At 42.2% G+C, this 24322-nt stretch overlaps 2 protein-coding genes across 2 annotated transcripts; both read right to left on the reverse strand.

The window, feature by feature from the left end:
• Positions 1–250: 250 nt before the first annotated feature.
• On the reverse strand, positions 251–13188 carry LOC311195336 (uncharacterized protein; the record flags this gene model as incomplete). The annotated part of the gene is made up of 10 exons (XM_084268717.1): positions 251–886; positions 1953–1983; positions 2216–2310; positions 2463–2541; positions 3157–3212; positions 4831–4887; positions 6257–6346; positions 7359–7778; positions 8829–9173; positions 13140–13188. The coding sequence occupies 9 exons, from the start codon at positions 13186–13188 to the stop codon at positions 1960–1962; spliced, it is 1215 nt and encodes a 404-aa protein (XP_084124843.1). The 3' UTR covers positions 251–886; positions 1953–1959.
• Positions 13189–18404: 5216 nt separating this feature from the next.
• On the reverse strand, positions 18405–23368 carry LOC311195337 (hepatitis A virus cellular receptor 2 homolog; the record flags this gene model as incomplete). The annotated part of the gene is made up of 6 exons (XM_084268718.1): positions 18405–18677; positions 19023–19062; positions 19644–19758; positions 20500–20556; positions 20809–20888; positions 23122–23368. The coding sequence occupies 6 exons, from the start codon at positions 23366–23368 to the stop codon at positions 18584–18586; spliced, it is 633 nt and encodes a 210-aa protein (XP_084124844.1). The 3' UTR covers positions 18405–18583.
• Positions 23369–24322: the final 954 nt, after the last annotated feature.

Below are 24322 nucleotides of genomic sequence, written 5' to 3' on the forward strand. Positions count from 1 at the left end.
GCAGATGACTGGGAATGCCCTATGTGCATTGATGGGGGACATACGGATTTACAAATAAGTGGCAGGGGGGTTTGTGAGGGCAGATAGAAACCTTTCCCCACAGGTTGGTCTTCTGGGCATTTTCCCACCTCTGGAAATGCTGCAATACTTCTTTGGAGAGCTGAGACAGCACACCAGTCATTTCAACACCTGGGAAATAACTAATTCCTGTCCAAATAGCTTCAGCTCAGATCTGGCATAAAAAGTACAATTGCCATGGGTAAATTACAAAGTTTATTAACATAGTCTCCAAGGGTCATTGAAACATGTTGAATCACAGGCAGCATTAGTACCCCTTAAGAAATCTGCATTTTTGATTTATACTTGCAGCATTCTTGTAGTTTATTTTTGTCTTGATTGTATCAAAGCAACAAGAACTGTATTTTTCTTTTTCTTTTGGCAATCTGAAGTCAGGCAGCATTCCATGCTATTTCTTCTCTCTTCTATTCTTCACAGTGTAAGTTGTATTCAAGGAAGAGCATTAGTAAAAATGGAGAAAACCACATTCAATTCTGTAACACGGAGTTAGTAAGAAGGCAGATTCCAGAAACATCTATGAATAATGCATGAAGCATCTTCTCAAAGAAGCTTCTGCAATATGTTTTAAAGGTGACATGGCAAAATTTGCACAGAGATTTTTAAATTTTCACAGTTGAAGCTTTGGTCTTTGGTGTACACCTATTGATATTTTGATGGCTCATAAGCATCTCTCAAAGCAGCACGAAACAGGCCCTTTGTGTTTTCCATGGCGTCTCCGGGTGATGTAGGAGCTCTTCACAGGGAAAACATGCTGTTTTCTCCGTCAGCACCACTGAAAACTTTTTCAAGGTCTTCTGCTGGTCCAAGTCTGCAGTGAGAGGCACAGATCACTATGGATGGGGCGAAAGCCCATTGCTACTTCAGAGCATCCTTTATTTGTAACATTGGCAAATTCTCATTGAAACAGAGACCAGAAGCTACCAAGTCCACTGACTTCAATGATGCAATGCCTACTTTCTACACCACAGAAGTATTTACTTTGCTTGCATTCTTCTAGAGGATAGGAAAAGGCTGTTCAGATCTTACAATGACAGCCATAGGGTAACCACCACAAGATTCAGAAAAGAGTCCCTCTTTGATCCCCAGTCCTTACCTCCTAGGTGGGGTATGCAGTGAGGGACCAATCTACTGGTCCTTAGCAAAGGGATAGTGCTTCATTAGGCTACCCTGTGGTTTGTCTAAAGAAAATCTTTTCAAGGTAAGGCAAAGACATTAATTTATTGGTTATACCTGGACAGGATGACTCAGCATGTTCCCATATTTCTTATCTACCTCAAAATGGTCACCTCAACGATCACCTCAGATACTTCAGCGTGACCCAAGGAGGAAGTGAGAGGAAGCAGTGGCCCCATGAGAGCTGTAAGATTTATCTAGCAGCGGAAAGCTCGATTTGCTGCACTGCTGCAGTATAACCTTCATGGGGCCCATTCTTTGTGGATTGTCATGAATTGCCACTTCATAGAGGACTGTCCATAAATCCCTAATCCCTTTCTGAGATATTATTTTGCTTGTTGATCATCATAAATATTTATCTCTTCATTTATTTAGAATAACCCTACCAAGGTCATGCCCTGGTATTTGATCAAACAATAACGCAGATTAGGTACTTCCTTAAGCTGGGGTCAGTACATAACAGTAAGTACCAGTTACTGAAGTTCTCCAGTTCCCTGAATGTCTGTTCATCATGACACAGAAGCAGCATCTGGGATCCTCTCTTTGATTTTTCTGGGGTGAAGTTATCTGAAACTTGTTCATCACACAGCTTTGGTAGTCAGCACCACAAGCCAATACAATTACAATCAGTGGCCAATACCTTCCTGCCTCTAAGAAAAATTACATTGGAACTTTTAATAGGAAATTACAAAATTGATTACCTTTTTATTATAAACTTCTTTGTGTGTTTACCTAGAAGCAAAATAATATTAATGTCACAGTGGCAAAAAGAAATCTGCAATTCTAATGATTCCATCAAATGAGTTCAGAAGCAAAGATAGCAAGTTGCAAAGTTTCTGTGGGCTAAGCAGGAAAGAAAGAATCTCATTCTGATTTAAAGTTACACCAGTATCTGTCAGGAGCAATTCCAGGAAGCTACAGGACCACTTTATTATAAAGCAAGAGCCAACAAGATGAGCCAGACCTGCAACAAGTGAGTGAACGGGTTCTTTGCACAGGGTTCCTCCTGCTGCATCCCCACCAACTCATGGTCCCTGGTCTCCTTATGGTGACACAGTCCTGGAGTAAGGACAGCAACCCCCATAAAATGAACTGAGTGCTGTCACAGGGGCCATGGCAGATTTACAGAAGATTAACCAGAGATACAGATGGACATCTGCACTAGGCCACCATTAGAAACATTAATCACTTCTGTGCTTAGGGATACTTACGTTTCCAAAACAAGAGCATCATTGTTAAAAGAACGGGCACCACTGCAAGACAGGCAATGAGAATGGCATAGCTGGGAAACTGGAAGAGAGAAGAGAAAAACTGAAAAGGCTTTAGAAACGTGGTTACTTCAGACCTACTCATGTAGGAGTGGGTTGCCCTAGTCACTAGAGCTCTGAAATATCTGCATTGGGCTGGAGTTTCCAGAGGTTTTCTGAGATTGCCTGTGCTAATATGGAGAAGACACATCAGGTTGATGATGATAAACCACATGAATTAGCTGTTAAGTATTTAATACATGTTTTTCTGAAGCCTAGATTTATCCCACTTAACATTAGCTACTTAATAAATTGTCTAAAGTAGGAGGTTAGCCACATTCATCCTCTTGATTAGAGACAGTGAAGTGTAGCAACCCTCCAAAGTTGCTTTTTCCCTGGTCACACCCTGAGGATGCCACCTCTGCTCCTCTTACAGGATGTCAGGGAGGTGAGGTTTTTCTCAAGTGTTCAAGACAGATGGGATAGTCACAGCTTTGGCTCTACTTGCTGGAAAGATGACTAGATACAGTTCCCGAGCTTCTAAACAAAAATTCAAGCTGCTGTTTGTAAACCCTGTCCCTTTAGTATGAATACATTGAAAATCACTAGCATATCTGGCTTCTAGTTAATCACTCTTGAAACTTAGAGGAAGTTTTACCTTGAGTCTGTTATCACCATCGCTCCCAACCTCCCTCTCTGAAGTTGCTGAAATCCCTGAAAATAAAGGAGATTGAAATTATTACTGGGACTATCACCTGAAGGAGTAAAGACCATTGCTATTGTCACCACTCTAGTCAAGGAGTAATGAAATCCCAGGGAATGAGAAGGGCAATGTTTGGTCCTGAGAAGGAGAAATAAAGCACCTTGCAACCAGAAGGACACAATCTGTTTCTGCCACAAATGGTGGATCAGCCAGTCATTGGGAAATGTCAGTCTTCATCAGGGAAAGAGGCTTCCCAGGGGTAGTCCATGAAGCAAGATGGTAGAAATTTCTTGGGTGTGAAGGATTTTTCACTTCTGCAAGCATGACACGATGCCATAGAGACCAAAGGTAGTAAACAAAATACAAGTCTAAGTGGAAGAGCTGCCTCAGTTTAATTTGGGTCAGACGTGTGATTGCAGTTGGTGAAAGATGCAATTAGTACAGAAACCCACAGGAACTAACTTTACATTCAGATAACTTACCACAGATGTAAGAAAGCTCTATGAAGATGATGCAGGTTTTTCTATCTAGGTACATTAAGGATAATTCAGTTCTAGTTTTCTATACTTTGGAAATAAGGATGAACTAAATGACTGCTCAAGAACTCTTTCAGCACACTCCTCTGTTTTCACCCTACAATCCTATTCTCTTACTTTTGCTAGTGAATTTAAAGCCATAAAAAGTTAATCTGGGCTTGTTAAGGTAATCATGACCTCGTGCTACAAAGTACTGATGTATTTTAGTATTTGGAGCACTTGATCTGTCACAGGAAGCACCCAATGTTTAGCAGCATCTTTAAAACAGGAGACCCTCAGCTTAGTAAATCAAAACCTCAGCTTATATGCTATGACAAGAAAAGTTCTATGACTTCGGTCATGCCCTAATGTATAGAGAGACTGTGACGAGTAGTGGTTTCACAGGTTTGACAGAAGAACAACCACAGACCATCCATCTGAGCAAAAAGTACCAGGGACCAGATGAGTCATTTGTCAAGGCATGTATATGCCTTGGCTGCAGCCAATGGAAACCTTATATACCTGAGACACCCAGAATGTCATATGGTGATGGGGGTGATAAGATGGTCACAAATAGTACCGTTAGAAAAAAAAAAAAAAGCTTTTAAAAATAATTTTTTAAAGCTTTTCAGAATATGTTATTCAGTGAGTAACCTAATCACCCTCAAAATTTTCAGTTCTGACCAGGTCTCTGTGAGAACTGAGTTACTTGTCTCCCTGAACCAAATAATATGCTTGCATTTTATCAAAACCACAGACAAGGCACAGGCAGCTCATAAGCATGCAACCCTAGCTAGAAATTTGCACTGGAGTAGAAAAAGATTATGGCTAATAAGGACTAGAGCTAAACAAATACAGGTAATAAAACCCTAGCAAGCTCTGAAAATCCATGGGATACATGAACGCTGCATTTTGCCATAAGTCTGTTTTATGACACCCCTCCTTTCCTCTCAGGGAAGGGAAGGGGAGCAGTAGTTCAGCAGAACTACCCCCAAATACACAAGAAGTGCATATCTCACTCTGACATGCATGTCCCACAAGTCAAAATTAAACTTTCTGGCAGCATGCTGCAGCCAGGCTGGTGAGGGCAACCATTGTTCCTTACTCTCCATACCTGAAGGAGGGAGAGTGCTCTTCTGGGTCCAGAGTGTTGGTGCAGGAAAGGTTGTTGCTGGGCAGAAGGGGGTGGAGACAGAGGAGAAACTAAATCAGCAACTGGTCAACAGGAACCAACCACCCCAGTTAACCCAACCTATCTGGCAAGAATTGTAGTTGGAGATAGAGCGCTGTCTGAACCACGGGTCTCTCAGCCACAGTGCTAACATCAGTAGAGTTCAGCAACAAATTAATCTTCCCTTACGTTAGAATAAGGCTGAAGTTAGTCCATTTAGTGAATTATTTTAGAGTAAAAGGAGACTGAGTCAAGAACTTCACTTGGTGGATAGCTCTCACTAGACTACTCAATTATGCATTTTCACACATTATGACGGTTTGGCTCTTGAAAATAGCATGACACAAGTTTTTGCATAGGTGGGAATGTACATGACTCACATAGGCATGGTACATTTTCTGTTGATACTGCCTTTCTGGTGGATCTTTCTAGCCAACAACTTAAGTTGCCCTCAGAATCCCAGAGGATTCTCTCACATGTGCACCAGAGACCAGTTAAGTCCCTTCCATGACCCATCTCCAGGATCATTCAGGAACAGTTTCCTAATCTCTATTTCTGTAAGTCTCTAGGCCTAGCAAAAGAAGACCTGCCAAAATCCTAATACTGTGTTTTTCAGAACAAAGAGATTCTTGACACTAGTGGAAACAAAAAGGACTCTTAACAGCTAAATATTGACAAGTCATCTTTGAATTTTAGCCTTTCTTTTTAAGTCCACATTTGAGGGCATCTGGTGGGCAGGCTATTGCGTCTCAGTAACCTTGGCCACTCTACTTTTATACTTGGTTAAGAGACTCAAAGTGCAGACTTCATGCAAGTTTGTTCAGTTCTCAGATATGGTATGATCTTCTGCACCAGTTCCTTTTTTCTTGAAGGAATGGCTGATAGCTGTGGTAATTGCCTGCTGCTTGCCATGATGACCAAGAGCACATGTTGAGCACTGGAGAGCTGAGCCTGCAGCCACATATGAATATATATTCAGTGAGGTTCAAAGCTCACAACACTAGGGAGGATTTAAAATTGAAAGGTCAATGAACTCACAGAGATGACAAATCAAGTATCTGACATTTCACCTTGGATGGTGACAAAGACCAATTCTTAACTTCTCTCAGACCTGAGATACCCAACAGTAGCAAGTGACTCAAAATCTGCTTCCTTTGGAGGCTTAAAAACATGTTTTTCTCAGCTGTTGTAACTTCCTGATTTCAAACAATTTCTGTGTGGACCCCAGATACCTGTTACTTCCAGATGCAACGAACAGCTACCAGTACATGTTGGAACACTCTTAACAATAGTCTATACTTTTGTTTATGACAACTTCCTAATTTCTCTGCACACACAACTTCTGACCTTGCAGCGTTACTCTACTCACCTGCAGCCGTCACTTCTTCAGCCACTGGAGAAGTGTCAGGACTTTTAGTTCCCTCTGCAGTTGGAATCATAGTTGGGAATTCAGTAGTCACTGAAGCAAAGTAAAATGTTTGTAAAGATTACAGACCAGGTGGGTCTTCCTATGGCATTCGAAATCGCTTGCACAGTTCTGCATCTGCAACTACAATCTGTATTTTGGTTTTGGCTCATCCTACCCAGATAACTGATGTCCTTTGGACTAGATGATCTTTCAAGGTCCCTTCCAACCCCTAATGTTCTGTGATGCTGTGATTTACTTGCATGGCCAGTGGTTAGATGTTGTAATAGTTCAGCTAGAGGTGCAATCAATTGGTGCCAAGTTTAACTGGGGTGCATTGTTATGGCTGGAAGATGAGGGATGATACAGAAAAACTGCCCTCAGATGTTCAACTCAGAAAGAACTTCAAGTGACAGGTGACCTAAAAAATGTACAAAACCCAGCCTTGTGTGTAGACATCAACTTTTGGAAAAGTCATTGATATGGAGTAAGTAGCAACCTATGAGTGGTTAGGATGCTAATAGGTCACCGATTAACTAACTGTGAATAATAACAGCAGCCTTCATATGGAGCGGCAATGTAAGTACTAAATTTTAAGCATTTTGTTAATTTTAAATGCCTTTATTGCTCAAGCAGAGCATGCTCTAAATTAACCTTTTCAGCAGACCATTTCAGTGGTCTTTTTCAAATCAAGAAAAAAACATCAGTGCATAGTTAAGTGAACATCTTAACTGCATCCTAGGTGCAGGGCTTAGCATTTATTTTTGTTGTTCTTCATGAGGTTGTCACATTATCCAACCTGTAAAAATTCCTCTGAATGCAAGTCTGACCCTTTCCTGTCTTGGCCATTCACCCCAGTTTGGTATCATCCACAACATTCGACCTGTGTTTCCTTAGACTTAGTGAGACACACATAAAGGCATCTCAGAGAAAACTTCCCAGATATAAGTATCTGGAGACTCTCTAGACTGGACTAGAGTTCATTAAGTATCTGGAGATGCCAGAGTCAGACTAAAGCAGACCATCTCCTGCTATGCAAAGAAAAGAAAGGATTAGTGCTGGTTACCCTCGGGACCTCCGGGGAGAGGGACAGACTCTGTTGAGCAGAACATGACATCATCTTCAGTCGTCACGTCAACTTCTTGGAAACCAGTTGTAAAATCTGGGAGAGCACTGGTTTCTAGAAAAGTATCATTTACTGTCACAGCAAATGTTGTGGGATCAACAGTCGGCAGTGTAACTGCTGCTGGAGACTCGGTGGTTGCATTTGTTGCTGGAGGGGCAGTGGTTGTGAGGAGAACAGCAGTTTCTGCTGTTGTATGATTGGTAGTTGCAATTGTAGTTTCAGAGATGGTGTCTGTCAGGACAACAGTGCTTTCTGCTGTGGTTTGATTATCAGATGTTGTTTGGGGAGCAAAAGTTGTTTTTCTAAAACGTCTGGTGGAAATGGGAGCCCTTCTCGTGGTGGGTCTTATCACTGGAGGGGCTGCATGGAGAAAAGATAGCCAAGGGAAAAGCTTGATCTGAGGACTCACAACAGACCCTGAGGAGACCCAACCCAGAAACAAATGAAACCTATCTGGTGGCTAAAATACCATGGATTAAGGTGGAAAGTTGCTATTTTAAAAAGTTGTGTGATTAGCAGAAAACTTGCCCCAGCCAGAGTAATTCCCAAATTTACAGATTTGTGGAGTTTTTGGTCTCAAACACCCCCTCCTCAACCCTCTTACAGAAATTGAAGGACCAGACCTTTTTGGGTAGATCCTGAAAGCTGGCAAATGTGATTTTGCTTTTCAGTGTCCTCATTAAAATAAATACAACAGCTTGATTTTCAGCCACAAGCTTCTTATTAAACTTTTCAATGAGTTCTTTTATGTCAACTCTGGTCCCCTCAAACTCAGGGATAGAAATGGGGTGGTAGCATTTTTCCCCCACTCTCCCATTACATTGCTTTAGCACAGGCAGGCAAGAGACCTGAGACCTCAGCACCAATTGTACCTCTGAACACCCTGTAAAAGTTAGGAAGAAATTGTCATTCTGCAGTGTGGGCACCATCTTTTCCTCTGCTTTGTAGTGCTTCTTCTCAACTATTACTTTTCCTGCAGCTCAGCAAAATAATAGGAAGGGGAAAAAGTCCTTCAAGACTCTGACACATTTCTAAACACACCGGTCATGAGCCAAAAGAAAGTCTTTTTGGTGTTGGGGTGAACCCCAAATAAAACCTGAATTTCATTCCAAGGGTTCTTCAAATGATAAATCCCTTTTTATAATTCAGTATTTCTTTAAAAGATCAAACAGAGCTACACAATAAGAAATCAAATATTTCATCTGGAAGACAAAAAAAGGGTAAAAGTTACTATTGTTTTTCATCAAAACTCCTCATTGAACTGGCAACTGGTTGCAGATCTCCCATGAAAACTATTTGTTTTAGGAAAAACACTTTTTGCCAAAGCAAACAAAAAACCCAACCAAATCACACATACAGTCAGATTTTCAACTCCTAACCTGGCAGTATCAGAAAAGTTCCACAACTCACCTCTCACCACCTCCAGTCGCATGTTCCGTTTGATGTCATTGAACCAGCCCGGGATTTCCACGCGGCAGCAGTATGTACCTGCATCTTCTGCCTTCACTCTCCCAATTGTGAGAGACACATCTCCATAGGAAATATATCCCTGGAGACTGTATCTCTGGGATTTTCTGAATGTTACCCTGTTCCCAGTGGTGTGCAAAATTTTGTTGTTGCACTTTGAATTGGGGCACGGTCCTCTGCCCCAGCACATATCGGAGACGCCCTTACTTTGTGTCACCTGGTAGAAGCAAGGCAACTGAACAGATTTCCCTATTACTCCTCTAACAACATCTTCAGATGCGGCGTGTGCTGTCAAGGAAGAACAAGGAAAGACAAGTGTTGGCAATCTCCAATGCATAACTCTGCCTATGCAACATAATGAGGCAGGGAAAGAAACACTCCTGCTTGCAGACAGGCCACAGTTACTGATCCCCCAAGACTTCCCTTGGATCTTGTGGCAGCAGGCAACATCCAAGAGCTTGTAGACATTGGCTTGCTGCTTGAGAGCTCCATGCTCTGGCCTCAGCCAGCTGGTGGAGGGCTCCTCACAATATACATCACTCAAAGCATGTGGTGAGTGAAGCTGGGTCTGTTGCCGGCAGTATAAGTGTGGGCTAGACCTGTGAAAATGGAACTTGGGAACTCTTCTCCCATCCCATCTCCTCTGCTAAGAGACGGTTTGAAATTTATTCAGAAACCTGGTGTGAAATACATCTGGTTTTCTCAATCTAACAGCATCTCCTTCCAAAAGGAAATGCTGTCATAGTTGCCCTTCACTGACAGACTCAATACCAGGGTCCAAAATACCCATTCACATGTGAAATTAGGTCCTAATTAAGATGGCAGAGCAGTGGGATCTGTCTATGGGAACCTGTTCTCACAAAGAGTACTATTTTTTTTGGTTCTGAGGAAGCCCTGCCAACTGTCCCACTTACCTTGCAAAGCACACTAGCTTCAACTGTTAGCATTGTACTGTTAAAAAGAGCATATGCATGCTTTCCCTGAGCTCTTAATGACCAGAGTTACTTGGTGTTTGCAGCCAATGCCCAAACCCTGGTTTGAATCTCTGCTACCTATTGTTCCCTCTTGGCTGTTCACGCAGTTCACAGATTACACTAAAAGGGATTTAATGAAAAGCACTATTCAAAAAAAGGTTCCCATACAGGAACAAATAATTCCTAGTTTACATTCAGCTAGCCTGTGTCAGTCCTCCTACCTTGCTGTGTTTTTCTCCCTGTTATTATTTACATGTGGTGGAGCAGGAACTGAGGGACCTGGGGAGTATCCAGATCTGGTCCTCTGCTGCAGCAAGATCATCCCGCATGTCTGATGTCTGGTGGCCAGCTTGCCTACCCAAAGAGGACTTACAGCAGTTGGTGCTATTATCACCAGCTTCAGCCCTGGTTTGCCAAACATTTCTATTTTGCCAGCTGTTTGAATGCCTTTTCTTTTTGGCATGACTCCCAGATAGCAAACAGATGCTTCCAACTGTGTCCATGTCTCTTTTGTTTTGTCTTTAATGGACTATTCCCCAGGTGAGGTTTTAGTCTGTGGCAGGCTGCCTCATGACTTGTTATTGGGATGACATTTCAGCTTCATTATCGCTTATCCCATTGGCAAAGATAAGCCAACTTGTTCAGGTTTCCATAGCTCCAAATGCTAAAAGAGTGGAGACAGACAAAACAACATGCAATATGGTGTGAAGGGCAGAAGCTTTTGCAGTGAAATGAAGGTAGGATGTGCCAAAAAAATGAATTCCTGAATACAGGATAAGGCTTTGCAAGATGGTTGTTTGGTCTAGTCCTCAGAAAGGGTAGGTTCACCAGCAGTTTACAGCAAAACAAAGAGAGTAAACAGCCTCTTTCTGTGACAACAGAACAAACCAGTTCATCCAGGTGATCTCGGAAGTATCCCTAGGGGAACAGGGGGTTAGTCACTGAGTGAGTAAACTCATAGTCTTAAGTGAACCGAACACGATGTGTGTAAAACCAAGACCAGCTTTGACCTGTCCCTGGAGTTAAGGTCACTACTGATTGAGGAGAAATCGGCTTATCGTCTGTTCTTATTTCATCCCAGTCCCACATGGCACAAAAGCTTTAACAAATGAAAATTCTCGTTCTTCTCTTTGAAAGAAGCAGAACCCTGAGCTTATTTTTTAAATAAATAAATAAAAAGAAAAAGAGGGAAGACACAAGGCACCAGAATGTCTCCAGTGCAGTTTCCTGCCAGTTTTGGTGCTAGAAAATTACAGGTTTTGCAGTTTCAAATCCTCTTTTGATTTATGAGAAGCTAATGTTGGTAACATCTGCCTGCACTACAGGTTTCTGTGGAAAGCTTCAATACCGCAGCAGCCTTGATTCAACAGTATGAACCTCTGCAAGGACTAAATAACTTGCTTCTCAGTTGCAGCCTCTTCTACAGAGGCTACTACTATATTCAAATACATTACTATTTTCCAAAGAAATAGTAATATGATTGAATTAACATTTATTTGAGATTACGAGGCTCCTGAGACAATTATATTGTGATCCTAGTCTTACTGAGAAAGAGGTCCTACACTTGCTCATGCTAGTGATCCTCCTAGGCATCCAGATTTGACCCAAGGCATGCTGATCATCAACTATGCCTGGGTAGTCCCACTGATGTCTCACTGAAGAGGTTTGCCACTCTAAGTCTTTAATCTAAGCGAGAGGAAAATTAACTGCACGTTTAATATATCTTCTAAAACAGAAAGGGGCATCCATAATTGGTTGGATCATACAGACATACAAGTACTTATATACAGTATCTCTTGAACCAACTCTCAGTGACAACTGGCATTGAGCACTATGTCCAATACTTGTAGTCACACTCTCTTCCACAGGTTGGGCAAAAATATACATCCTCCAGCCAAGACAGCTGGTTGAAAAATAAATGTTTTTCTTAATCTATTTCTGGAATAATTTTCCTTCTTTGTAGAAGACACTTGGCAGCATTTCCTTAACAACCCTATTTTTTGTTATTTTTTATTTATTTGTGATGAATTTTCCTCCTTGAAGCTTCTGTACTGATGAAATTGTAGAGAAAATTACTGATAAACAAAAAAGAAGCACTTCACTGCCCATTCTGCTTGTTTCCCGAATCTCAAGACTACCAATTCTCAGCACCAGACCAAGTTCAAGAGAAGGTAAGGAAAAGCCATTGTCACCCTTTAGCAGCTCTGCATGTATGTTTTTGAAATTAAGACTAAATGTAGGTTAGGACCTCCAATTTATTTTGAGGATGAAGACATGCTATGGAAAGAGCCAGCCTGTTTCTTCTGCTGAGACTGGAAAAACACAGAAAATGCTATGGAATTCCCCAGGCTAGAGGCAAGGTGATGGTGACGCTCTGCTTGTGCAGCACAGACCGTGGAGGTTGTGTTATCTTTCCTCAGCACAGCACAGATCACCTCTTGCCCCTCTGTGTATTCCACCACTGACCAAACATTTCCACTACTTTTCAGATAGATTTCTCCTATAGATTTAATACTAAGTATTTCATCCAGTATTTTAGCCAATTAATATTTATTCATCTAAGAATTTCCTGAAATGCCTACAGGATTTAAAAGCACAACTCCTGATAGGAACTCAAGCCTCACAACAAGTGGGTGAGCCCACTGAGTTCCTGAGCAATTTGGAAACTGCATGGCTGATGCCTAAAGGCACACGCAGCAACGTAGCCAGTATCAACCACGCTTGCAAGACCCAGTCTCCCAAGTTACTCTTCTTGGAGTAACTTCCATCTTCTTGATAGAAGTCATTCTATCTCTTTTAGGATTTAGATTTCAAATGGCTGAACTGAACATGTGGGACTAAAAGGAGAGGAATCTCCAGCTGTGTTTTCCCATGCTCAGTTCACAGTAGCAGACAGCCCTCTTTATCATGTACACACATTCATTATTCTGTCAATATTTCAATTCCCTAGTTTAGGCTGTGTCAGCACTATAGCATAGCGGAGAGACAGATGAAGAAGCAAAGCCAGCAGAACATGTTTAACAGTAGTAAAGGAATTAATTAATTTGGGTGGATTTGGGAACTAACCAAGTCTATATACAGAGAAAACCCATGTTTTTTAAAAGTCTTCAAAAAAATCTCAATCAGTATTAACTCAGTAAGACTAAGAAAACTTTTGAAGTTCTGTATAAAGTTACAACCCTTTTCACTGTTTTATCTTCACAAAGCAAGTGTTGATGGTTTTAACTTTCCAAAATTTTTGTTTTCTGAGCAAGCACAGAAAAAGCAGGTGAAGACTCACCTATAAAGATCTGCATCATAATCCAGTGAAACAGCACAAAATGGGACATTTTAGCTGATGGAGACTCCAGAGCAGCTAGTGGGAAGAGAGAAAACTAGATCTTATACTTCCCATGGAGTGCTGAGTAAGCACTACTGAAGTCTCACTTCTCCATTTCCAGATACTATGTACTGCTGCTGTCCTGCGCTTCCGGAAGGAGGCGGTCAAAAGAGGTGATTATCCCGCTGTGTTCAGCACTGGTGTGGCCTCACTGTGAGTGAGTACTCTGTGCAGTCCTGGGCCCCATAGTTTAAGGAGGATATTAAGGTACTTGAATGGGTCCAGAGGAGGGCAAGAAAGCTGGTGAAAACTCCAGAAGGTATGTCCTATGAGGAGCATCTGAGGACTTTAGCTTTGCCTAGTTTGGAGAAAAGGAGGCTGAGGGGTGACCTCATGGGTCTCTACAGCTTCCTGAAGAAGGGATGTGGAGAGGCAGGTGCTGAGCTCCTCTCCTTGGGATCCTGTGCCAGGGGAGGTTTAGATTGGACATTAGGAAGCATTTCTTTACTGAGGGAGTAGTCAAACACTGAAACAGGCCTCCTGCAGTCAATACCCCAAACCGGGCAGTGTTTAAGAAGCATTTGGACAATGCCCTTAATAACATCCTTTAACTTTTGGTCAGCCCTGAGGTGGTCAGGCAGTTGGACCAGATGGTCATTGTAGGTCCCTTCCAACTGAACTATTCTATCCCATTCTACCTTCCTCTTCCAAGACACTCAGAGTAGTACAACCACCAGAGATTTCAATGCACTATTTGTTTTGCCCTCACGAGGAACTCTTAGACCCATTACAGTTCTGTAGTGCAGAGCAGCAAGAACAAGCTCTGTATGCTCTTACACTCCTAAACATTTGGCTTAGTCTCCACCTCTGACTTCATCTTCACTCACATTGTCTTGGAAATGTTTTCTTGCCAAAACAATGTCCTTCCCAAAGATCTGCAACACCAGCTCCAAGAAATATTTTTTACTCTTTTCTTTTTTTTTTTAACTTTCTGATGACCTGATAAACAAATTCTCTGGAGTTTTTCTGGAAAAGAGGAACAAAGCAAAACTAATTCAGGGAATTAAGTTCAGGAATGAAGAATTGCTGATAGACAAAATTCTGTGCAAATAAATGTTTCATGGTGTAAACAGGAGAGCAATTTCAAGTTCAAGCGATAAGATGATAAAATCTCAGTAGTGAGATTTTTGGGCTTATCATGAGTAGTCAATCTCGTGAAAATATTGCCCCTCTGCTTGGTAGCATTGGAAAAACCAATTCAAACTTTAGCAGTTATTAGTAAAGCCATAGAAAACAAAGCAGAAGACAGAATCACAGAATCGTAGGAGTTGGAAGGGACCTCAAGAGATCATTGAGTCCAACCCCAAAGATATCATTGGGCCACTGTTCAAATCTACCTTGGACTCTCTATATATTTCTAGTCCCTTCAAAATCGTATCTTAGATTTAGAAAGGGTCTTAGGATGGTCAAAAAGAATGTTGGAAAGTACAGAAGAGCTTCCACAGAAGGATGAGGTGGTAGCTCAAGATGAGTCAGTCTCGAAAAAAAGATCACCTATGGGGGACTGTGAACAGGTTTACAAAACCCTGAATATCACAGGAAGCTTGGAAGAGATTAGTTGTTGATATAACCCCCCCAGCATAAGAGAAGGACAGTTGTGCTTACACACCTGTTGAACTCAGTGGCACACTGGAGTAGGAGGCTACCCCTCATTAGCATCCTCAGCCATCACAACACTATGTTGCAGTGGCAAGAAGTAGACCTTCAATAGACTAGGCTCCAGCAAAGCCAGGGCACCTCATTTCTTTTCAGTTGAAGCTGCTGTAGCCAACTCTGTGGCGGATACAAGTAGTGAGAAGGTCAGAGACCTATTCTGAGTTTATTCTGAATTACAGTGATGCTGCAATGCTGCTCCATGCCTTTGCATGCTTCTGTCCAGCATAACCAGCAACCAGTGGGCACAGACACAAGTGTACAGCAGTGTGCTGTACAATGGTGCAAGGCAGGTTAATGAGCAACCAGTAAAATACCCAATTTGCTATATTCTACCAGATACAGTTCATACAGCACCTTGTCTGTACGGCCCCAACAGCTCTGCAAACAGAATCAATGAAACCTAATGTGTCCGATACCCTGAAGACCTCTTCTCTGCAACAATCCCAGTTTCTCCTTTGTCTCCTACCCCTCACTGTTGAGCAGAGGCTGTGAGCTGACACCCAGCTGATGTCAGTGCAGGGAGCAGCTGAATCCCATTTGGGGCTCAAATCTGAGTCCTTATCCAGCCACCAATTTCCATGAAACTTCTCAAAACAGTATGTTGCAGGTGACTAGAGGAGGAAAATGATGAACAGCATCATGCTAGTCTTGTTTCTTTCACAAGACTGGGCTAAATTCAGCAGAGTCCATCGGAAAAGGCCACCCAAAATAGAAGCGTGCTGGGAAGAACCAGAAAACCATTGCTTGCTCTGTGTTTCTGTACTGCTATCTAGTGGCTTTTTGCAAGCAGAGAAGGAAAGGCAGAGAGCTCACTCTCTCTCAAATAAAGCCAACAACTGTTGTTTGCAGCTCATTAGCCTTATCACGCTCAACTTGCTGCCAGTTTGTGTGCAGATGGATAATCTCTTAATGGGTGAACTGGCACCAGGTGCCACCTGCACAAGTCCAGGACTTTTTGAAACATCTGTTCCAAGATCCACTGACATGGGTGGAAGGAATGATAAAGCACAGGGAGCTTCTGCCCACATGTATTGGTATGTATTCTGCTGTGCATCCACGACAAAGGTCTTCTCTCCATGTGACCTCTGTGGAGTCTGTTACCAAGTAACCACAGAGCAGAAAGGAAACTTTAATCAAGACTGTGGCTATCGGATATTCCGGAACTTTAATTTACATGGAAAACTCCCTGGTAAAATAATAGACTGAACTAGTCTGTAATATTAAGAAAAAAAAGTCCTTATTCACAGAATCACAGAATTGTAGGGGTTGGAAGGGACCTCCAGAGATCACCAAGTCCAACCCCCCTGCCAGAGCAGGTTCCCTAGGACAGGTCATACAGGTTAGCATCCAGACAGGTCTGGAATATCTCTGGAGAAGGAGACTGCACACCCCCCTGGGCAGCCTATTCCAGTTCCTTATGAGCAAGCAGTTTTTATGATTAGCAGCCTTCAAGGATAGTCCCCAAACTCCTGAAGAGTACAAGTGGGTGGAATCAGATAATTTTGGAAACCCCACACTTGCCTAAACCTGATCTCAGTAGAGATTGATTTGGTAAAAGCTGCAGAAAGCAGAAATTGCTGAAGATGTTTTCTGAGGTCTAGTTCAGAGACCAAATCAGACTTCTTTCGTTTCTGGTCAGGGCCCCAGAGCCCACTGCAGTGACATGCTCAGCCGGGCAGAAGGAAAGCAATGTCTGCAGCATAGGCAGTAATTTTAGCTCAGTAAAAATACAGTCTAACACCAGTAGATCCTTTCTAGTTTCAGTATCTTCTTACACAAGGCAGCATGTGATGTGAAGACAGAAATGGCAGAGCCGGTTTCCTCCACTGCCCAGGGATCAGCAATCACCTAACGATGCTCCCACACTGACCCCTCCGGTCAGCCATGAATTCCCCTCCGCATTTTCAGCCTTCTAGCCCTGCTGCAATAGCCAGCCCCAGGGCAATGCACAGCGCCAGTGAGAATACAGAGCACCCCAGGCTTACGGATCCCAACTTACTTCCAGTTTCTTCCTTCAACAAGATGAGGAGAATTTCCCTCCTTCACAAGCCTTTGCACACACACTCACCAACTGCACTCCACCTTAGCCAGGCTCTCCAGGACTCCTGGGGTAAACCCTCCTCTCCCCAGCCAGCTCAAGCCCTCCCATCTCTACCAGCTGGTAAAAGATGGGGAGTTGCTCTTATCTTTACCAGCTGCCCTTAAAGCACAACCAGACTATGGCCCAAACTGTCTCAGCTGTTTACACAAATACCCACTGATTTTATTATCGTGCCTTTATGCCTCATTGGCTAATAAAGCTTTGTTCTTTGCACAACTTCCTTGAATATGATGAGCTCAATGATGGAAAGCTTGCAGTAAGTCTATGAGCCTTCTCTGTGGCAACAACATCTGCTTTACGTATCCCACACTGCTGCTTGGGATGAGCTTCAGGGTAAAGCTTGTACTGAGCAGTATCCTGTCTCTCTCCTGCCTGTACCACTTCTCTGCTCTTTCGGGAAGTCCCCAACCCCTGTTTACAAACGTGTTCTTAAAAGCAATTGAGGAAATAATTTTTTTCCACTTAAAGCTGATTTGGGTGTGCTGTAGCTATTGCTCAACAGTACATAATGTTGATTCAGAATCATGAGGCTACCTCCATTTATTTAAGTAAACCAAAGTGTTGCAGAGAATATAAGCAGAGCACCACATCTAACTGTGGAGCAACAGAGGAAAGGCACTAGGCCACAGACACTCCCTATTTACAAACTAAAAGCCAGCAAACAAATCCAGCATAATACAGTAGAATTCTTTGGTATCTAGAGGGATCTAAATTCAGGGCAAATTTTTAGCCAGTATTGCATGCAATGTCTGTGACTTCTCCCCTAGCTAAGGAAAGAACTTAACTCCAAAAAGTAGGGGTTTTTTTGTTCAGTTGTTTTAGAGGCATGGAAATGAGACTTCCCACCCTGAGGATTTCTCAGAGCATAGGTGGGCCCTAGAAGAAAGCCACAGAAGTGATGTACTTTGCAGGGTAAGCCATGGTTAGTAACAGTTCTCTGAAAGCAAGCTGTGAACATACAGCACATCAAAGTGCTGATCCCGTAGGCTCATGCACATCCCATGAAAGGGTGGGCATCAAGAGCTCCTCCGCATTTAATTCGGGGGGGGGCAAGAGCTTGTACATCGCATTCCTGAGCTGTTACCATGGCTGTGTATACCCAACTTCAACAAAAATTCAACTAAATGCATACTGAAATGCTAAAACTACAAAGTTGTTCCATTGTCATCTTTGCTATGACCTTGCTTTTGCCCTCGGACGGCACGGACTGCTTTAGGTGGCAGATGCAATACACAGTGACACCAAACATTTTAAAAACGGGTGGCTTTCCTTTAGTGCCATTCTGGCACTCACTTCCTCTTTTTTTTCCAAAAAGGAAGAGAGAAATGGAAACAGATAATAAATATAGCACTAACTTTTCTTGATAAGTGTATTCTGGAAACTTCCACTCAAGCCAGTAGGGTTTCTGTTTCTGGAACAGGCTGATGAAGTCTTTAATTAGAAGTGTAGCTTTTATTTGTTTTATTAGAATGATGTGAATAATGCTCCAGTAGTCCAGTCATGGTTAGCTGCCAAGCAGAGGGAGCAGCTAACATTTTGCAAACTATTTACTGTCCCAGCAAATGACAAAGGCGAGTATGCACAGTCCTTAGTGTATTACATAAATGTTTTCCTCTGCATGGACCTCATCTTCCAGGACACTGTGACTCCTTTCACTTTCTGGTCTCCAATATGCAATGAAGCTGCAGAAAAGAGTAAAAAGCATGCTGTTAAACAAAAAAACCCCAGACAATAGAAATGCAGAAGAGCAGAAAGGTGTATCAACTGGCTCACTGGAAAAAAGTAAAATATGCAAACCCACTTGTTTAAACATGACTGATAATGAATCATTTTCCACTTATGAGACAACCCACACCTGAAGTTTGCAAATTCCCTAGTGCAATGAACTGAGTTATAACTCCTTTTTGCTAACTAATGATAAGTAGCAGGATTTATTAATTACTTTTTGCAATGTTTCCTATTAACTGAAGATTTAAAAATGAAGTCAAAGTTTCACCTATTAGGTAAAGCAGAAACAGAATACTTACTTTGAAAAGCCACCCGTCTTGTTCTTGTTGTATAAATACTCTAAGGATCATCCAGAATGAAAATGAAAAAAAAAAGAAAACAAATAATTTTCTTAACACCATCAGAAGCAATGTAATGAGTTAAAAAAAAAAAACCCAACTTGTGTAAGAAACTAAACAAAGGAACTTCTAAGCAGATGCTTTCAGTATAACAAATCCCCATTATTTCCACAGGATCTGATCTCTCTCTCAGGAGAGTCTGGCACACAGAAAGAATCTTGGATCTAGTTATATGAAGCCAATGCCTCTCCCATCAGGAAAGGCTGGAACAACACAGTAACTGAGGAATGGGTAGGAAGAAGTGAGTGGGGCAGAGGAGATGGACTCCTATCACTCATCTCCTTACCAGACCATGAGTCGGCTGGTTGGTAAGCAGTCTCAGAACATAAAATGAGAAGACCATATTGGCACCTTGCTGTTCTGTGCCCCAGAACTGAGCAAGCAACCGCAGCACAGGATGCAGAGTGAGGCCATCAGAGACGTTAGCTCACTTCCCTGAAGCAGAAGGTATGTGGCATCTGCCACAGCTGTGATTTGACATACCTGACCCATCTATGAATGGGTCCTGTGAAAAGTACTTACTTCTGGTGAGGAACAGAGTCAAAGTAAGGATGCTGAGAAGTGCCAAACATAAACCAATTCCAATGTACAGCCTAATTTCTGAATATTCCTGATTGGGAAGCGAGAGAGACGTGTTCTGTCAAACACAGAACAGATGAGCATTAGTGGCACTGACAATAAGAAGTTCATACAGTACCCAAAGGCCATTTGTGTGGTTTGCAACCCTGCAGTAACAGTATACCTGAAAGCAAGAGCTTAATTTGAGATACAGGGTTAGTTTCAAGCAGTGTCACTGCAACAGTTGTGTGAACCATGCTGTGAAAGACATTATTTCTTGACACAGTCAAAGGATCTGAAGTTTTTTCAAATCCTGAAACTGGTTCAAGTCTAATACTATTTGATGAATATTTATTTTTTATTAATAAAACATCTTCATGTGTCACACACCACCCTTCTGTCAGCTTATTCAGTAGCTATTCAAGGCTTTATATCAATAAGTACATACGCTGCCTTCTTGCATTGGTCTTTATTTATGCAAAACTTCTTCTGAAGCCAGCTGTTAGCTATCTAACCCCTCGTTAGGAGCTCAGGCCTGGGAAGATGCTGAAGCACAGTGTGGTCTTAGACTTACCACCTTATGAGAGCCCACAGCACATACTGCATTGCAGTATATCACAGGAGACTTTCCCAAAGCCTGACATGGCTGATAAAATCTAGGTGATGTTCCTGCCTGTCACTCTGCAACAAGTGCTGTGGGGCTCAGCAGGAAAGACACAGAGCAGCCAGTTTGAACCCCACTGCAAGGGGAGTGCAGAGGCACTGCTCTGCTGTCAGGTACTCCCCCCACATCCCCGCTCTTCCCCTCATCCTGCCCTACCTGCAGGTTTGAGGTTACGTTCAAGCAGTCTGAGGTGCTTGAGCAGGGACCAGAGGCCTGAAAGACAATACAGATGTTGCTAAAGCTCTTCCTGCATTAGCAAGAAGTACTTTAAGCATTTAAAGCACCGTTTTTAATCCCTTTAATAATGAGCACATGAGCATTCTTCCATAAGCACTAAACATGCAAACTACAATAAAGAAAAAAATGTTCTTTTGCAATCAAACTAAACCAGTACAAGTGAACTGTGGGGATGATGCAACATCGTCTTATTGCCTAGGTAGGCTATAGCACAACAGAGATGCTTACAGTCTGAGCAGCTTCTGAAGCAGAATCCGACAGCCACGCTCCTGTGATGGTAGAGGATGATTCAGTGGTGCTTCCAGGAGCTGAGCAAAAGCAAGACAAAGATGACGTTTGCACAGTGAACCATTCTGCCTTGACAGAGAGGAATTTCTACTGTTGCACTGAGACCACCAAATTTAAATGTCCATCAGGAGTCTTGGCTTTGCACATCACAAAGAGACTGGTGCCTTCAGAGGGCATCACAAAACTCTGAGGATTGGAGCTCTGCTGCCTTTCCAGAGCCTTGATTTCTACCTAGGAAACACCTAGCTCTTGCATTTATCTTAACACGGGGCCTAGAAGGAAGGAGTTACCAAGGTAGGCATCTAGGTAGTCATCTGTCAAGAAAAGGCAGTAGATGCCTAAAGCAAATTTAGGTTATCTGACAAAAACTGATTGTTAGCTCAGGGATGTAAGAGAGCAAGTGGTGCAGAGTTAGAGAAAGCAAATGATACTTTGGAAGTCCCAGGCAGCTGTACAGTAAAGACTAAGCAAAGTGTGGTATGTTTGCATTAGGACCCACAGGATATTTTGAGGTAATTTCCCAGAGCAAAGCTGTTTGCAATATTTAAAATTAAGAGCTGCCAACACATCTCTTCCATATCATCAGTCTTGGTTTCTCCACGTGTTGTCAGATGACATACCACCCTCCTGAAAACAAGATCTCCTGTTCACATTATGACAAGCCCAGCTGGTTCCTTTGATGTTTTTAATTGTTAGCCTTATGTCATAAGCTTTATTTGGAAGAAGACAAAATTATCTGCTTCATTGTTCTCTTCCATCGGAGATGCCAGAACATGAGCACACACGTATTGCATTCTGAAAACATATAAAAATTGTTCCAGCAGTGGCTAAGGAAGATGTCACACGGTTAAGAAAACCTCAGAGGATTAAGATGAGAGGCCGTGTTTGCAACTGGAACAGAAACAGTATGAGAAAGTTTTCACTTCTTCTTCCAAAAAGGAAATGTGACTGTTCTGAGTTGCTTAGCTGAAAACATTTGAGATGGAAGGAGAAATCCAAACAGCATACCTGACTCTTCATTCAAAATCCAGGAAATAAGCTATCGTTACCCTATGAGCTCTTTTTCCAGACTGAAAAGTACCTGACTGGGAATGAAATAGAAATCTATAAACTTCTGAGTGGAATGGAGAAACAGAGAGGAATAGCCGTTCACTGGCTCTTCCACCAGCACCAAAGCATTCTTCTACCCTGCTGTATCACAAAATTACCACCATGTTTCTATGATCCTCCTTAATCACCCTCTCTTGACTGCTACTAGAGCGAGGAGCTTGGAATAGATGCACTTTTGAGATAGCCCAGTAAAACAGTTCTGTTTATTACATTAAGCAACAAATAACTTGATCAAATAGTGAGCACACCCAGCTCCTAAAAATTTGGTGTTTACTGTTCATGGGAAGCATTTCCAGAAGACAAGATGAGATTTTATACCACAAAGATAATACCATACCAAACTAACAGCTACAACATAATACCTGGGAGCAAAGTTCTTCCCATGTATATGTGTTCCTTCTGTTAGACAGTCTGTAGGCAGAATTTAAATCCACATTTTGAACACTGGTTCTATTGTAGCATTTAGTAAATTTCAGTGAAGACATTTCTATCATCTACTGTTTTGTTTCCTTCCTTAGATTCCCATCTGCAGTGTAGTTAATATATGCTATTGAGATTAATACTTGGATAAAAGTTACCTGAGGTCTGTTCAGAGGTGTAAATGCGAGGCCTTGCAGTAGAGATCCTAGCTGATGTTAAAAAATAACACATACGTTATAATTAACCTTAGCATGCATTTATTTAGTGAAAAAGAGAGAGTGTTTCTACAGGAAAAGTTTGCTAGCATCAGCTATCCCATACATTATCATGCTTAAGAGGAAAAACTGAAAATCAAAGGAAAAGTTGACTTATAATTTGTCTATACTAGTTCTGTGTCCTTGGGCTTTACTCTAGACTCAAGCAGGGAAAATGTTCTACGAAAAATGTGCAAGTGTAGCACTTGAGGTGCATGAAGCTCAGTAGTGCCATGTACAGTGAAACAAAGCACCATGTCCTTTTCATAATTACAGTGACTGCGCTGGGATAACAGCAACACCAAAGGCAGCTTAGTTTAAACAGCTCTAACAGCAGACCTGCAAAGCCCTAAATATCAATCCTGTGTGTGATTACAGAAATCATTTCCACCACAAACCTTGAAATCCAGACTCATCATCACAATAGTACCACAATAGTTCTGACACAAGAGATCATCTGTATACTCACCTTTGTTTATCACAACCTTATGAGTGTTCTTCTGATCATTGAACCACCCTGAGATCTCCACACGGCAGCAGTACGTCCCACTGTCCGTTAGCTTCACGTTCACAATCGTGAGGGACACGTTACCCTGCAGCAGGTCCCCTTTCAACCTGTACCTGCTGCTGACCTGCTCTGTCACCTTCCATCCATCAGTTTGGATAATAGTCTGAGAACATTTTGAAGCAGGGCACTCGCCACGACCCCAGCACATTGATGTGATGTCTCCTTTGCTCCTGACATGGTAAAAGCAGGGCACAGTGATGTCCTGACCAACCGTGCCCGTCACAAGCGATTCCGATAATGCGGGGTCTGGGGACACAAAGACAAACGTAGCTGTTGAACACAGTGTGTGCAAGTGGAAGTGTGTGACCCAATACCCCCCATCTCGCCACCACCCCCAGGATTTGGTTTTCCAGGAATGGGTGTGAATCCTGGCAGGACTGACACAGTGAGGATACTGATCAGGCGAGCGATTTGTTCTGGCTCTAGCCAGAGAAAGAAGAAACGCACTTCCTGCAGCCTCTGCAGGTAGGCAGAGAAGTGAAGAGACACCAGGGTTTGGATCTGCACAAGTCAGTGGCTTCTCTTCAGCCATGTTTGGTCTGTGAGCTGTTTTTTATTTAGTTAGTTGAGATTTAATCCAAGCCACACATGGGGAAACAGTAAACACTGACTTTCATTAAAACCACCGTGGGAAACTCTTCCTCCCTCTCAATGTAAAGCCACTGAATGGCAGGATTCTGCAGAACAACCACTGCTGAACAGGTTTCATTTTTTCTTGCCCAGTGAAAGATTTTTTGCCTATTCCTATCAGGAGAGCTATTTTTCCAGAGGAAATATTATCTGCAACAACCCTTTTCTTTCTCATCACCATTCTTTACTATCTACCTATATTCATCTGCAACCTGTTGTTTTCAGTGCTATTCCCTTTAGCAATATTTTCCAAGGGAAAAAAGGGGAGATCATCAATTTTATTATCAATAAAATTTCATATTGGCTAAAAAACACTAAAAGCTGACCTTTTTTCCCTGTATTTCTAAGCATTCACTTGCACAAAGCCTGAAGTTAGATCATTTTAGAAAATAATTTTAAAAGCCCTCTGCTCAGACCATTATCTAGAAAAACTGAGAAAGATGATTCTCTAAGACAAGCAGACAGTCATGGC

This window comes from Gallinula chloropus, assembly GCF_964237585.1.
Source record: "Gallinula chloropus genome assembly, chromosome: 10".
Classification (NCBI taxonomy): domain Eukaryota; kingdom Metazoa; phylum Chordata; class Aves; order Gruiformes; family Rallidae; genus Gallinula; species Gallinula chloropus.